Below are 12,641 nucleotides of genomic sequence, written 5' to 3' on the forward strand. Positions count from 1 at the left end.
TAAACTATTCCTTTAATTATCTATTACAGAATTTTGCCAGGAATTGAAGTCAGGCCCATCAGCCTATGGTTTGACGATGATGCCCACTTCCCTTTTTTGGAGAACAGTGATGTTATTGCCCATTTCCATTCTCAAGGCACTGATATTGTTCTCTGTGGTCTTTCAAAGGCTGCCAATGGTAACTCAGTAATCACCTCTGACAATTCTTCTCGAACCCGGGAAGGTAGTTCAGCCTGGCTTAGTGCCTTGCGTTCATTGAGAGCTACTAGTCTATTCCCTTACTCTTCTCCTTTATCTTTGCTTTGGACTTCCTGTTAATTATTTCAGGTCTTTACTTCCCAGAAGCTCCATGACAGTTGAGCAGTTTTTCCTTCTCTCCTCCCGTGGCCCGTTAACATTGTCCTTTCAGTTGCCCTTAGCCTTCAAATGTGTCACGTGCTGATTTGAAACCAGATTTTGAGGAAAGTTCCTCCCCAGTTGTTATGGTTCGAGATCATTGATGAGCTCTGGGAAGGGCACCAGAGACAAATTTCACTGACTTCCCTAGAGATGACCTGAGAACTTCCCTTACTGGTGCCCTCATTTTCCCTCTGAGTTGCACCCCAACACCTCTCGATTTCACTCTTATTCTTGCTGGCTGCCCATTCCTGCTGGAGTATTAATTGGTGGTTAAGATTAAGGTATTAGCTGATTAGCTGACTAAAGTATAACTCCCCTTCCCCCCAGCTATTTGCCTTTGTGAATAAGGATAATCTTGAACATCCTTCAATAATAATAATACTGCCATTTCTACAGCAATTTCAGGTTTGTAAAGGGTCTTATTTGTATTATCTGATTTGAGTCTCCCAATATAACCCTTCGAGGGAGGGACTACCAGCTTTATTCTCTGCATTTTATAGCTGGGGAAACAGCTGCAAGAAAGTTACATGACTTGCTTGTGGTCACTTTGTAAATGTCAGGCAGGATTTGAACCCAGCTCTTCCTTACTCAAAGGCTACTACACCCTCTACTATGGTATGCTGTCTTTCTAGACCAGAAATCTGCAGTCAGATCTGGATCTGGAAGTCTGAGGACCTGCGTCGGAATTTTAGCTCTGTTACATACTACCCGGGTGACCTTGGGCAGGTCACTTAATGTCTCTGGGCCTCAGTTTCTCTGTCTTTCTCTCTGGAAAGTGAGATGGTTGCAGTAGCTGATCTCTGTGGTCCTTTCCAGCTCTAACATTTCATGATCCTATGACTTGAAGGAATGAAACTGTCCTGGTGAAGGGACAGGTGGTGGGGTTGATATTTCAGCCCTCGAATCATGCCATATAGGCCGTCACCCACTTGGAAGACCAGACTGGGCTGTCCATCTGAGCCGTGTGATTCCCCAAATTGTGAAGCGATGAGTGAAGTCGGGACTATTCTCATCTTTGGTATGGCTGGAAAGAACAACCCAAAAGGTTTCTCAAATGTATATTCTTAGCAACTCAACCTTTGTGCTCGTGTTCCGAGGCCTGATTCTGCAGGGACAGTGCCAGTCGGGGACTGTGCCCTTCAAAGGCAGTGGCTGCTGCCTGCCTACTCAGCAGCCAGCAGGCCATTATTGTCTCCTTGACATTGCCCCTGCCCACCGCCCCCCTGCCCCCACCCCAAGCTATACTAGTGTGCTGAACTGTAGTCAAAGGGACTCACTGACCTGTCTTCCCATGGCTGCCTGACTCCTTTCTGGGCGTCTGCGCTATGGCTTTCTGGGGCTCCAGAGGTCACTGGCCCAGAATAGAATTGTCTGTGGCACCAGACAAGGCTCTCCTGCCCTGATCTGTAGTAGGAATGTGTATGTAGGAGGGATTCAGGGGCTTGGGGCAGTTAGCTGATTGGGTCACTCTGCCCTGGGCACAACTAATAACAAGGGGTCATAGCTTTAGAGTTGGATGGGACTTTGGAGGTCCCCAAGTTCAACCTACTTGTTTTACAGAAAAGAAAACTGAGCCCCAGAGAGAGGAAGTGATTTGCCCAGAGGCAGCTAGGTGGTGCAGTAGCTAGAGCATTGGGCCTGGAGTCAGGAAGACCTGAGTTCAAATCCAACCTCAGGGACTTACTAGCTGTGACCCTAGGCAAGTCACTTCACTGCTGCCTGCCTCAGTTTTCGCATCTGTAAAATGGGGAAAATAACAGTTCCTACCTTGTAGGGTTGTTGTAAGGACCAGATGAGCTATATCTGTACAACACCATGCCTGGCACCTAGTAGGTGCTTAATAAATGCTTATTCTCTTCCCTTTTTCCTGAGGTCACACAGAGCATCATAGACCTAGACTAGAAGGGACCTCCGAGGCCATCTAGTCCAACCCCCTCATTTTACAGAGGGGGAAACTGAGGCCCAGAGAGGAGAAAAGACTTGCCCAAGATCATAAAAGTAGCAAGTGTCAGTGCTGAGATTAGGACCCAGGTTCTTTGGCCTCAGATGCAGTATTCCCCCCACTGTACTACCCTTCCTCTTTAAAAATAAACAACAGTTAATTGTTTTACATCAGTATAGAAACACATACCACTGCAATGTGGGCAGATGGGCTTGGGTTTTTTTTGGTTGTTGTTTTAAATATTTAAAATGACTTTGGTTTTTTTTTTTTCTTAATAGTATTTTATTTTTTTCCCAATTACATATAAAGATAGTTTTAAACAGTCCCTTTTATTAGATTTTGTGTTCTAAATTTTTTTCCCTTCCCTCTCTCCCCTCCCCCTCCCCAGGATGACATGCAATTTGATGTAGGTTAAACATGTACAATCATATTAAACATATTTCCGTATTAGTCATATTGTGAAAGAAGAATCAGAGCAAACAGAAAAAACCACGAAAAGAAAAAAAAAAGAGCAAATAGTATGCTTTGATCTGCATTCAGACTCCATAGTTCTTTCTCTGGATGTGGATAGTATTTTCCATCATGAGTCTTTTGGAGCCAGCTGTCTTAGATTATCGTATTGCTGGAAGAGCTAAGTCTGTCAAAGTTGGTCATCACACAAGGTGGCTGTTACTATGTACAACGTTTTCCTGGTTCTGCTCACTTCACTCAGCATCAGTTCATGTAAGTCTTTCCAGGTTTTTCTGAAGTCAGCCTGCTCATCATTTCTTATAGCACAATAGTAATCCATTACATTCATGTACCACAACTTGTTTAGCCATTCCCCAATTGATGGGCATCCCCTCAATTTCCAATTCTTGACCACCACAAAAAGAGCTGCTATAAATATTTTTGTACATGTGGTCCTTTTGCCTTTTTTATGACCTCTTTGGAATACAGACCTAGTAGTGGTATTGCTGGGTCAAAGGGTATGCACAGTTTTATAGCCCTTTGGACATAGTTCTAAATTGCTCTCCAGAATGGTTGGATCAGTTCATGACTCCACCAGCAATGCATTAGTGTTCCAATTTTCCCACATCTTCTCCAGCGTTTATCATTTTCTTTTTTTATGACTTTGGTTTTTAAAACGGAGGAGACCTAATGACAAGCAGGCAGAATCAGAACAGCTTTGCAGCCTTGGCAATTTCAAGGTTGGGTTTGCCTTGTCGAAGTGAAGCATTCTATTCTGTGCCTTGGAGTATGGGACTGAAAGTCAGGACTCCTGGGTTCAGATCCAGCCTCAGAAACCACCTCATGTGTTCATAGACAAATCACTTCACCCTTTGGTGTCCCAGTTTCCTCATCTATAAAATGAGGATCATAATACTAACACTGCCTACCTCATAAGGTTGGGTTATTTTACAAAGTTTAAAAAAATTTTTTTTTATCCAATTATCAGGAATTTATTTTTTCCTTCTTATCTCCTCCCACCCCACTGGGGAAAACAAGCAAACAAATAAGGAAATAACCTCATAACATAGAAGCAAACCAGATTTCTACATTGATGGCTTCCAAGAATCCCACTGCTGACCATGCTGGCTCGGTGCCTGAAATTGAGCTGATCTGAGATCTCTCCCCAACCCCCTCCAACCAAAAAACCAATAGTAGCCACTGCAACAGATCAACCTCATTTTCAAGTCAAGGAAGAAAAAAGGACCACGGCCTGAAATCGGAATTGAACCCTTTAATTAATTTTGTGATTAAGGAATTGGTTTGTTAAGAGTATATGATCAGTGGGCTTAACAATAAGAAAAACTGAAGTCACTTCAATTTCCTATTAGGGAGAGCTGCCATTTTCCTTTGGTTTATACCAGGTGTGGGGAACCTGTGGCCTCGAGGCCACATGTGGCCCTCTAGATCCTCAAGTGCAGCCCAGTCAGAAGGGCCTCCAGGCTGAAGGTTCCCTACCCTTGGTTTACACATATAAATCTTCTGATACATAAAAGTGGGAAAAGTTTGCCATATTGTGGACCATACACATTTTAGGCCATTCACATGACTAAGAAATGGCCGGTCTGAAGGTCTGGCAGCTCTTTGCAAACTAACATTAATCTTCTCTAGATTGTTAATTGGAATTAAGCTGAAAGGAAGAAGCAGTCCCTATAATATCTCCAGGTTGAGGCAGCTGGCTGGCCACTTTTCATTGCTCTAACCACTGAGGACAGTTGTTTTGTTTTGCTTTGTTTTTTGGTTGAAACTGGTTTCGGGAATTCTTGCCTTCTTCCATAGAGTGTCTTGAGAGGCAGTGTGGTAGTGGATCAGGGGGCTGGGCCCGGGGAGTTTGGAGAACCTGGGATTGAGGCACTTTCCCTCTCAGTTGCTTGTTAGTTTGACTTGTCCAACAGTTGCCTCTCTGCATTGGTGGAGGGAGTTTTCCCACCAAGAGTTCTCTGTGCCAATCAACACAGATCTTAACTCTACCTAATGCCCCCCAAAAGCATCTTGTCTTCACCTAGTAAATGCTTTGCTTTGCAGTCCCCTTGCTGAGAGCTACAAGGCCCTGTTTTAGATCAGTCAGCCACTCACTAAGCCTTTATTGGTCAGCTCCTATGTTGGGTATCAGGCACTGTGCAAAACTGTCTCTGCCCTCAAGGAGCTTACATGCTACAAGGGTTTTGATTTCCACAGAGGTCATTTTTCACCTTTGTGAGGAGATGTTGAAGCAGACTTATTCTCACAAACCTTTTTAAAAATCACTTCCATAAGCTTTTGTGTTCCAGATTTTCTCCCCCTCCCTCCCCAAGACAGTGTGCAATCTGATATAGGCTCTATATTACACAGAAAACCTTTTGAAAAAACTTTGATCCTCCAAGGGGATCAAGGACATTCATCAGTGGACATTCCGTCCGAGGATGCAGATTGCTACCCATCCATCCACACCCATTGTTCCTATCCTCCCAGACTTTTACCTCAAGGGGTTCACCCAATGTGCTGGAAGCCTTCGTGTCCTCTGGACACCACAGGATACCAGTGGATACCAGCGGAGCCTTCAGAATGAAAATGTTAAATGTATCGATTTATGTACAGCCCACTTATTCTTTAGCAGGATTGGCCCTGCTCTACTTAAGGGGGAAACTGAGGGAAATAGGTTAAGTAGTCTACTCCTTAAAGAGAACAAAGATAAAAGCAGGGGTGACCCACCAGGAGCTCTTGGCTTCTTGTCCTTTGGCCAGTGCTTTCAATCATTCAGCTGGGCCCTTGGGAAACTGAAAGTGTGTCTCAAACTCTAATCAGATGTCTTTTCCCCTCCAGGCTGAGTGCTGTGGAATTTGCATCTTTATTGGGCAACTTTGAGGAAGTGTGCACATTTCAGCAGACCCTGTGCCAGGCCTTGGAGGAGTGTGCAAAGTAAGCATTGGAGGTTGGCTGTGGAACTCAGGGTTGCGGAGGCCTATGGGAGTGGGTACGGTAAAACCTCTACAGGAGTGTGTCTGCTTTTGTACCTACTTGACCACAGTGGAGAGGAATGATGCCAATGATGCCAATGATGATCGTAGTGTTGGCAGTGGCCGCCAAGGTTGTAGGAAGAACGTGGGGTCAGTGTTTGTTCCTTGGGATGAACCTCAGTTTACTGAATCTGGTCCACCTGAGAAAGGTGCTTGGTTGCAGGAGACTGCCTCAGTATCCTCATGCCAGACGTCTAATGACAGTCTTTTGTACCTTGGGCAGTAGAGTGTAGATTGGGCAACTAAGTGGTGCTGCAGTGACTAGAGCATTGGATCTAGAGTAAGGAAGATCTGAGTTCAAATCCAGCCTCAGATACTTACTAGCTGTAAGACCCTTGGCAAGTCATTTTACCTCTGTCTGCTTCAGTTTCCTCATCTGTAAAATGGGGATAATCAGAGCATCTCCCTTCCCTTGGTCGCCATGAGGATCAAATGAGATAATTGTAAAGCACTTAGCACAGTGTCTGACACATAGCAGGTGCTATATTAATGTTAGTCATTGTTAGTTCTTATTATTAGATTGTGAGCTTCGGGCTTTTTTCCACTGATCACATCATCTAGTGCTCTGGAGAAAGCACTGGTTTGGGAGTGAGGGGACCTGGATTTGAGTTCTGACTGCTGTTTATTACCTGGCTAACCTTGGGCAAGTCCCTTTCCCTCTGTGGGTGTCAGTTTTCTCCTCTGTAAAATGAGGGGAGTGGACTCAGGGGCCTCTGGGGTCCCTTTCAGCTCTAGAGCTAGGGTTCTATTTGTGACCTTGGGCAAGTCCCTTCACTGCCCTGGGCCTCAGTTTCCTCTTCTGTAAAATGAAGGGGCTGAACTGGCTGGCTTCTGGGGGTCCCTTGCGGCTTGAGATCTAGGATCCTATGATTAGTCTAGGCACTTTCACTGAATTCCAAGGAAGCTTGGAGCAGAAAAAGTATATCCTTTTGGTCATGCAACATGGGAGCATGGGATTTATTCACATTTCATTATGTAGGATATGTTGCTGAAGTGACATCATGGGATAAATATGACTTTTGGAGGGGGACTTTTAACTCTGAGGGCTTGAGTGAGGCGAAGGCTGGTGATGGGAACTGTAGCTCCTGAATGTCCTGAGGGAGCGTGGGCTGAGCATCAGCCCACGCACTCTCCTTTGGGATGGACCGGATGAGGCCATTGGAGATCTATAGAAGACAGCAGGTGGGCAGGCAGCCAGGGTTCCAAATGATGGCCGCTCAGAGGCTGAACTAGCCATCCGACCATCCTTTCTGCTCGCTGCCTTACCCTGTCCTATTCTCAACACCCAACTCAGGCCACATATTGCTTTTAGTCATTTATTTCTCTTACTTTTCCCCTTAAGGTTTTCCACGATATTAATTTTATTTTGTTCTTTAAAATAAGTTTTACTGCCCTGATACTATGCATTTTTAACAGGCCTCAATTTCCTCATCTGTAAAATGGAGATAAAGGTAGTGTCTAGTTCACAGGTTTGGTGTGAGGGTCAAATAAGATAATTTCTGGAAAGTGTGTAGCATAGTGCGTGTCATATAGTAAGTATTATAAAATGTTAGTTATTGTTATTTTAATGGAAGTCATCCTCAGGTATTTGTTACTTATATAATATATCTTTTTTCTTCCCTCTCTCTCTCTTTTTGAAACAGACTTCCAGAGAGTCAGCAGAAAGTCGGAGGCTGCCTGATGTCCCTAATGCCTCAGTTTAAATCTCTGTATCTCACTTATTGTGCTAATCACCCCTCAGCTGTGAATGTTATAACTCAGCACAGGTAATGAATGTGTGGTCCTGTTGACAATCCTTACCAAAGTGCCCTCCTCGATGGTTTTTTTTAAGTAAGCTTTTTGGATGCCTCCCAGTCATTTCTGATATACACCTGTACTCCCATTTCCTCATCCTCTCTATGCCAGAATTGAACCTTCCCTTGATTTTTTTAACCATTTAATTTTTATTTTATTCATTTCTCAATTACATGTAAACACACATTTTTCACTGAACCTTCCCTTGTGACAAAGAAAACAGTTAGGCAAAACTGTCCAGTCCAGTGACAGTACCCGAGCATGGACCCTGTACCCGATGTTTTGCCCTTACAGTCCCCTGTTTGTCTGCTGAGAGGGGGGAGGCATGTTTTATGATATTCGTTAAGACCATTCCTGGTTTTCCATTTTGTGGACTTCAGTCTGCTTTTAGTGATCTTCTCATTTACATTGGTGTAGTCATTGTGTATACCATTCTTCTGGGTCTATTTCTTGTATTCTAAATTGAGTCATAGCAATCTTCCTGTGTTTCTCTGAATTCCTCATATATATAATTTCTTCCTCTTTGACTTTTTTAAGTTGGACCCTGTAGCACAGTGGCAAGAATGTTTTAGGCCCTGGGTGTAAGTCGTGCCTTTGTGTGACTGTGAGCAAGTAGCTTCCCCTCCACGGGCCTCAGTTTCCTCCTTTGTAGAATGAGAGGGTTGGATTCGATGACATCTAAGGTCCCATTCCAGCTCCAGGTCTCCTTTCCAGACACATCAGGTGTCTGTTTTAAGGAACGACAGGTATCGGTACCACTGGATTATCACGACTCCAGGGAGAGAGCCTGGGTACAACAAACACATCGTACAACAATGTCATTTTAGGCAAAAAAGGAATACAGCTCTTCCCCCACTGAGTGATGAGTTCAAGCTGCTGACAAGCCAGCAACAACAGTTAATCTCATCTCTTTCTACTCACCCATTCCTCTCTCTGATGATGGTGACTTTTAAGAGGTCACAGTTACAAGAAAGGGGTAGGAACTGGAAAGAGCTTGAAAAATGATTTAGTCTAATTCCCCTCCTCTGCCATCAGGAAAACTGAGACCTAGAGAAGCAGAAAGGACTTGTCCAAAGTCACACGGCAAATTAATAGCAGAGCTGGTCTTTTAGACTAGTGTTGTCAAGTTCAAATAGAAACTGATCCCTCCAGGCCACATATTGACTTAGAAAATCACAAATTAACATTATCTGTGTTGTATTGCATTTTTATTTATTTTGTTAAACACTGACATTTTCATCTGCTTTAGCAGCACTCTGCTTTAGATTTGGAGGCCAATACCCTTTCTCCAGTGAAATGTCCAATGAGAGGAGAAGTGGGAGAAATAGAGGATCCTAATCATCAATCTGCCTGACTTGTTAGTTTCTGGATAATTAAAAGTTGAGGATAGGTTAAAATGAGAAGTTTCCATTGAAGGCAGCAGTGGAATTGTCTGCCTGCCTGACCTGGTGGAAAACCAAGTGGATCCCAGCAGGCCAAATGCCCTTCTAAGAAGTCTAGGTCCCTTATAGAGTTTTAGGGTGGAGCTTTGGACTTGAAAGTGACCATGTCATTGGAAGCCTTTTTGCTTCCATGTGGGATACCAGTAAGGTCTCCATATTTCCACATGGGATACCAGTTAGGCTTCCATATTTCCATGTGGGATCCCAATAAGGCCTCTATATTTCTATGTGGGATACCAGTAAGGCCACCATATTTCCATGTGAGATATCAGTAGAGCTGCCATATTTCTATGTGAGATACTAGTAAGGCTGCCATATTTCTATATGGGATACCAGTTAGGCTTCCATATTTCCCCATTGGATACCAGTTAGGCTTCCATATTTCCCCATGGAATACCAGTTAGGCTTCCATATTTCCACATGGGATACCAGTTAGGCTTCCATATTTCCATGTGGGATACCAGTGAGGCTGCCATATTTCCATGTGGGATACCAGTAAGGCTTCCGTATTTCCATGTGGGATGCCAGTAAGGCCACCATATTTTCATGTGGGATAACCAATAAGGACATCATGTTTCACATTTGTAGCAGATTGGCCTTCCTTTGGGTCTGCCCTTGGACATACTTTGATCTTGGCTTCAGGTCCCAAACAGCCACAGTTTTGCTAGGCTGCTCAAGTCCAGGACAAATGCTGTAAACCTTAGCCCTCCTGAACCTATGCTGTCATCTTCGGGGGCAGGGGAGATGGAGGACTGTCAGGACAGCAGGCTACCTTTCTGTGTTCACCCCAGTTCATTGTAAGCAGGCTTGGCTTACAGGTTGTAGGCAGGGCAGCGCTGAGGCAGAATTATTCTACAGGTATCATGGGAAGACCATGTGGATTCCCTTGATCAACATTAGGAACTCCTGCTGTTTTCAGGGAGAACAAATGGGGCTCCTGGGATGGCCATGTGGCAGCTGTGGTGAAGGGGAAATGTTGAATGACTGGTGATCGAGGCAGGCAGCTCAGCTGCTTGGTCAGTTGCCTAATTCCGGCTGCTTAATGGATAATGTAGGAAGTTCTGGCCCATTTATAGCTCAGCCACATAGTCAGCAGAGACAACACAGTTATAAACAAGTGTTGCCCCCAAGGCAGACAATGGCATTTATGAGGACGGTGGTGATGTTGGAAGGATTGATAATAATTATGATGATGCTTTCAAGTCTGGCCCCTCCCAATGCCTCTGAGAAGTAGGTATTGCAGGTGCTATGATCCCAGCTTTACAAATGGGGAAACTGAGTGACCGGTCCCTGCTCATATAGCTTTGTTGTTATTGTTGTTCAGTCATTTCAATTGTGTCCGACTCTTCATGACCCCATTTGGGGTTTTCCCGGCAGAGATCTTGGAATGGTTTGCCATTTCCTTCTCCAGCTCATTTGACAGATGAGGAAACTGATGTAAACAGGGTGAAGTGATTTGCTTAGGGTCACTCAGCTAGTAGCTGGATTTGAACTTAGGAAGATGAGTCATCTGTACTCCAGGCCCAGTACTCTGTCCACTGCAGCGCCACCTAGCTGCCCTGCTCATATAGCTAGTAAGTGTTAAAGGCAGGATTTAACTCCAGATCTTCCTGCATGCAAGTCCAGCATGCTTTCCCCTTGCCCTGGATGCAGAGCTATTTTTAGCCCAGTCAGTATGGCCGTGCTTCCTTCCTGTGAGGAAATGCCAGGGGCCTCATCCCTTGTTCTCTGCTACCAGCTACGGGGTTAAAGGCTCCTCTTCTGGGGCCAGCCTTGGGAATGTAGCCCTGCCCCATGCTCCTCTCTCAGCTTCCTCATCATAAAACCCTGACGCTTAGGCTAAAACTGGGCCCCGAGAAGTTCTGTTGAAGCTTGAGGTGGTCGTTGGCTTCTCCTTGGTCCCTACACCCACAAGGCCAGTTAGGTCCAGCCTGGGTGAACTTGTGCAAATGTTCTTTTCTTGCCCCATGCTTTAATTTACTCCTTTCTCCTGGTCATGCTCATTTTTGGCTTTTTGTTCTCCTTCTCCTCCTTCCAGAGATCCAGGGTATCAACATGTCAGCCTCTGTTGTTTCCTCAGCAGTCAATTTCTAGCACATCTCCAACCCTCCTGTATAAAGCATCTATGTTATCATTTAATGCACACAAGAGATCTCTAACCTATAGCAAGAAGGCCTTTGCGTAGAGGAAGACCTATTCATCACATCTTATTCTTGTGTCATTCCCTGGCACACAGGAGAGAGCAGAACCTCTCCCATTAGTAACAAACAGAATTTCAGAACCTTAGAGATTATTTAGTCTAACACTTTGATCCCCCTCTTACTCCCTTGATCCCCTACCATATTTCAAATGAAGAAACTGAGGCTTGGGAAAATGAAATGATTAGTCTAAGGTCACCCAGTTAGTTAATCAGGGGTAGAGCCAGGACTAGGACTTCCAGAACCACCAACTTGTTGGACCATGGCCAAGCTCCTCCCAGTCTCCCGGACTCAATTTTCTTACCTACAAAATGAGAGAAGTGGGCTACAATGACCTCCTTCCAATCCAGTGTGTCTAATTTTGGAGTTTCCATTGCACATGATTCCTCTTTGAAAATTCGGGGTGTTTTTCACATGTACCAAGGGAGAGAATCTCATAACACAAATAAAGATGGAAATTAAGATTTCTATATTACTCGTTCTCCCTAGGGAAGCTTCTCTTCCTTTTTATCTTAAGAGAAAAAACTATGAGCCCAGTAGAGTTGGAGGGAATAAAGCCAGAAGAGATGACATAGTTGAAATGACAAAGGGTACATTGTGCTGAAACAAGTTTTCGGGCCCTTGCAAGTTTCACCTGTAACTAATGATGCATGCTCCAGTTTCATTATTGGTTGGCTCATTTCCCTGGGTCAGGACTCGGAGTTCCCTGATGGAGTAGAAGAGGTTCCTTCTAACCTATTACAGAGTGGCCCTGAAGGCACAGTTTGTTGAAGAGTTTCATTCAATGATCACAGGATCATAAATTTTGAGCCGGAAGGGCCCTTAGAGGTCACCTAGTTCGACCTGTTCATTTTACTGAGGAGGAAACTGAGGTCTTGGCCAGTGAAGTGGATTGCCTACGGTGATGCAGGTGGCAAAGTTGGGAGTCAGGCCCATGACCTCTGACTGCATATTCTCAACCATCTTGGCCTTTCCAGTCTCTCTTCACTGGCTTTCTAAGCCTCTTCCTTCCCACCCTGATCCCTCTAAAAGGGTCATTTGCTGTGTGCTTATTAATCACTGAGGGAGAATTATCTTTGGAGAATTTCTCATGTCCAGTTATGTGAAGTTTCATAAAACCTGAGGCGGGAGTGACTGGTTTATTTCCAAAAATGATGACTTCAGTGTTTGAATGTTAAATCAGGAAACCTGGGCTCTCTCCCCAGCTGTGTCCATTTCGGAAGGGAGCACGGCATGGCAGAACAAACCCTAGACATGGGTTTGACATGTCATAACAACAACAACAACAACAGTAATAATTTCCATTTATATAGCCCTGAACATATAGCTCATTTGCAGGCCTGTGAGGTAGGGGCCTCTCTTATCCCCATCTTATCAAGGA

The 12,641-nt window shown here is 44.5% G+C and overlaps 1 protein-coding gene across 2 annotated transcripts in view; it reads left to right on the forward strand.

Annotated features, from left to right (window-relative positions):
- ARHGEF6 (Rac/Cdc42 guanine nucleotide exchange factor 6) overlaps nucleotides 1-12,641 on the forward strand; it is a 118,321-nt gene that overhangs the window by 68,409 nt on the left and 37,271 nt on the right. For both annotated transcript variants that reach the window (XM_020971753.2, XM_020971752.2), the window contains exons 8-9: nucleotides 5,633-5,728; nucleotides 7,470-7,592. In XM_020971753.2, the coding sequence (XP_020827412.1) occupies nucleotides 5,633-5,728; nucleotides 7,470-7,592 (219 nt within the window). The remainder of the gene's footprint in view (nucleotides 1-5,632; nucleotides 5,729-7,469; nucleotides 7,593-12,641) is intronic.

Source organism: Phascolarctos cinereus, unplaced genomic scaffold (genome assembly GCF_003287225.1).
Source record: "Phascolarctos cinereus isolate Bilbo 61053 unplaced genomic scaffold, phaCin_HiC Scaffold_8;HRSCAF=390, whole genome shotgun sequence".
Taxonomy (NCBI): domain Eukaryota; kingdom Metazoa; phylum Chordata; class Mammalia; order Diprotodontia; family Phascolarctidae; genus Phascolarctos; species Phascolarctos cinereus.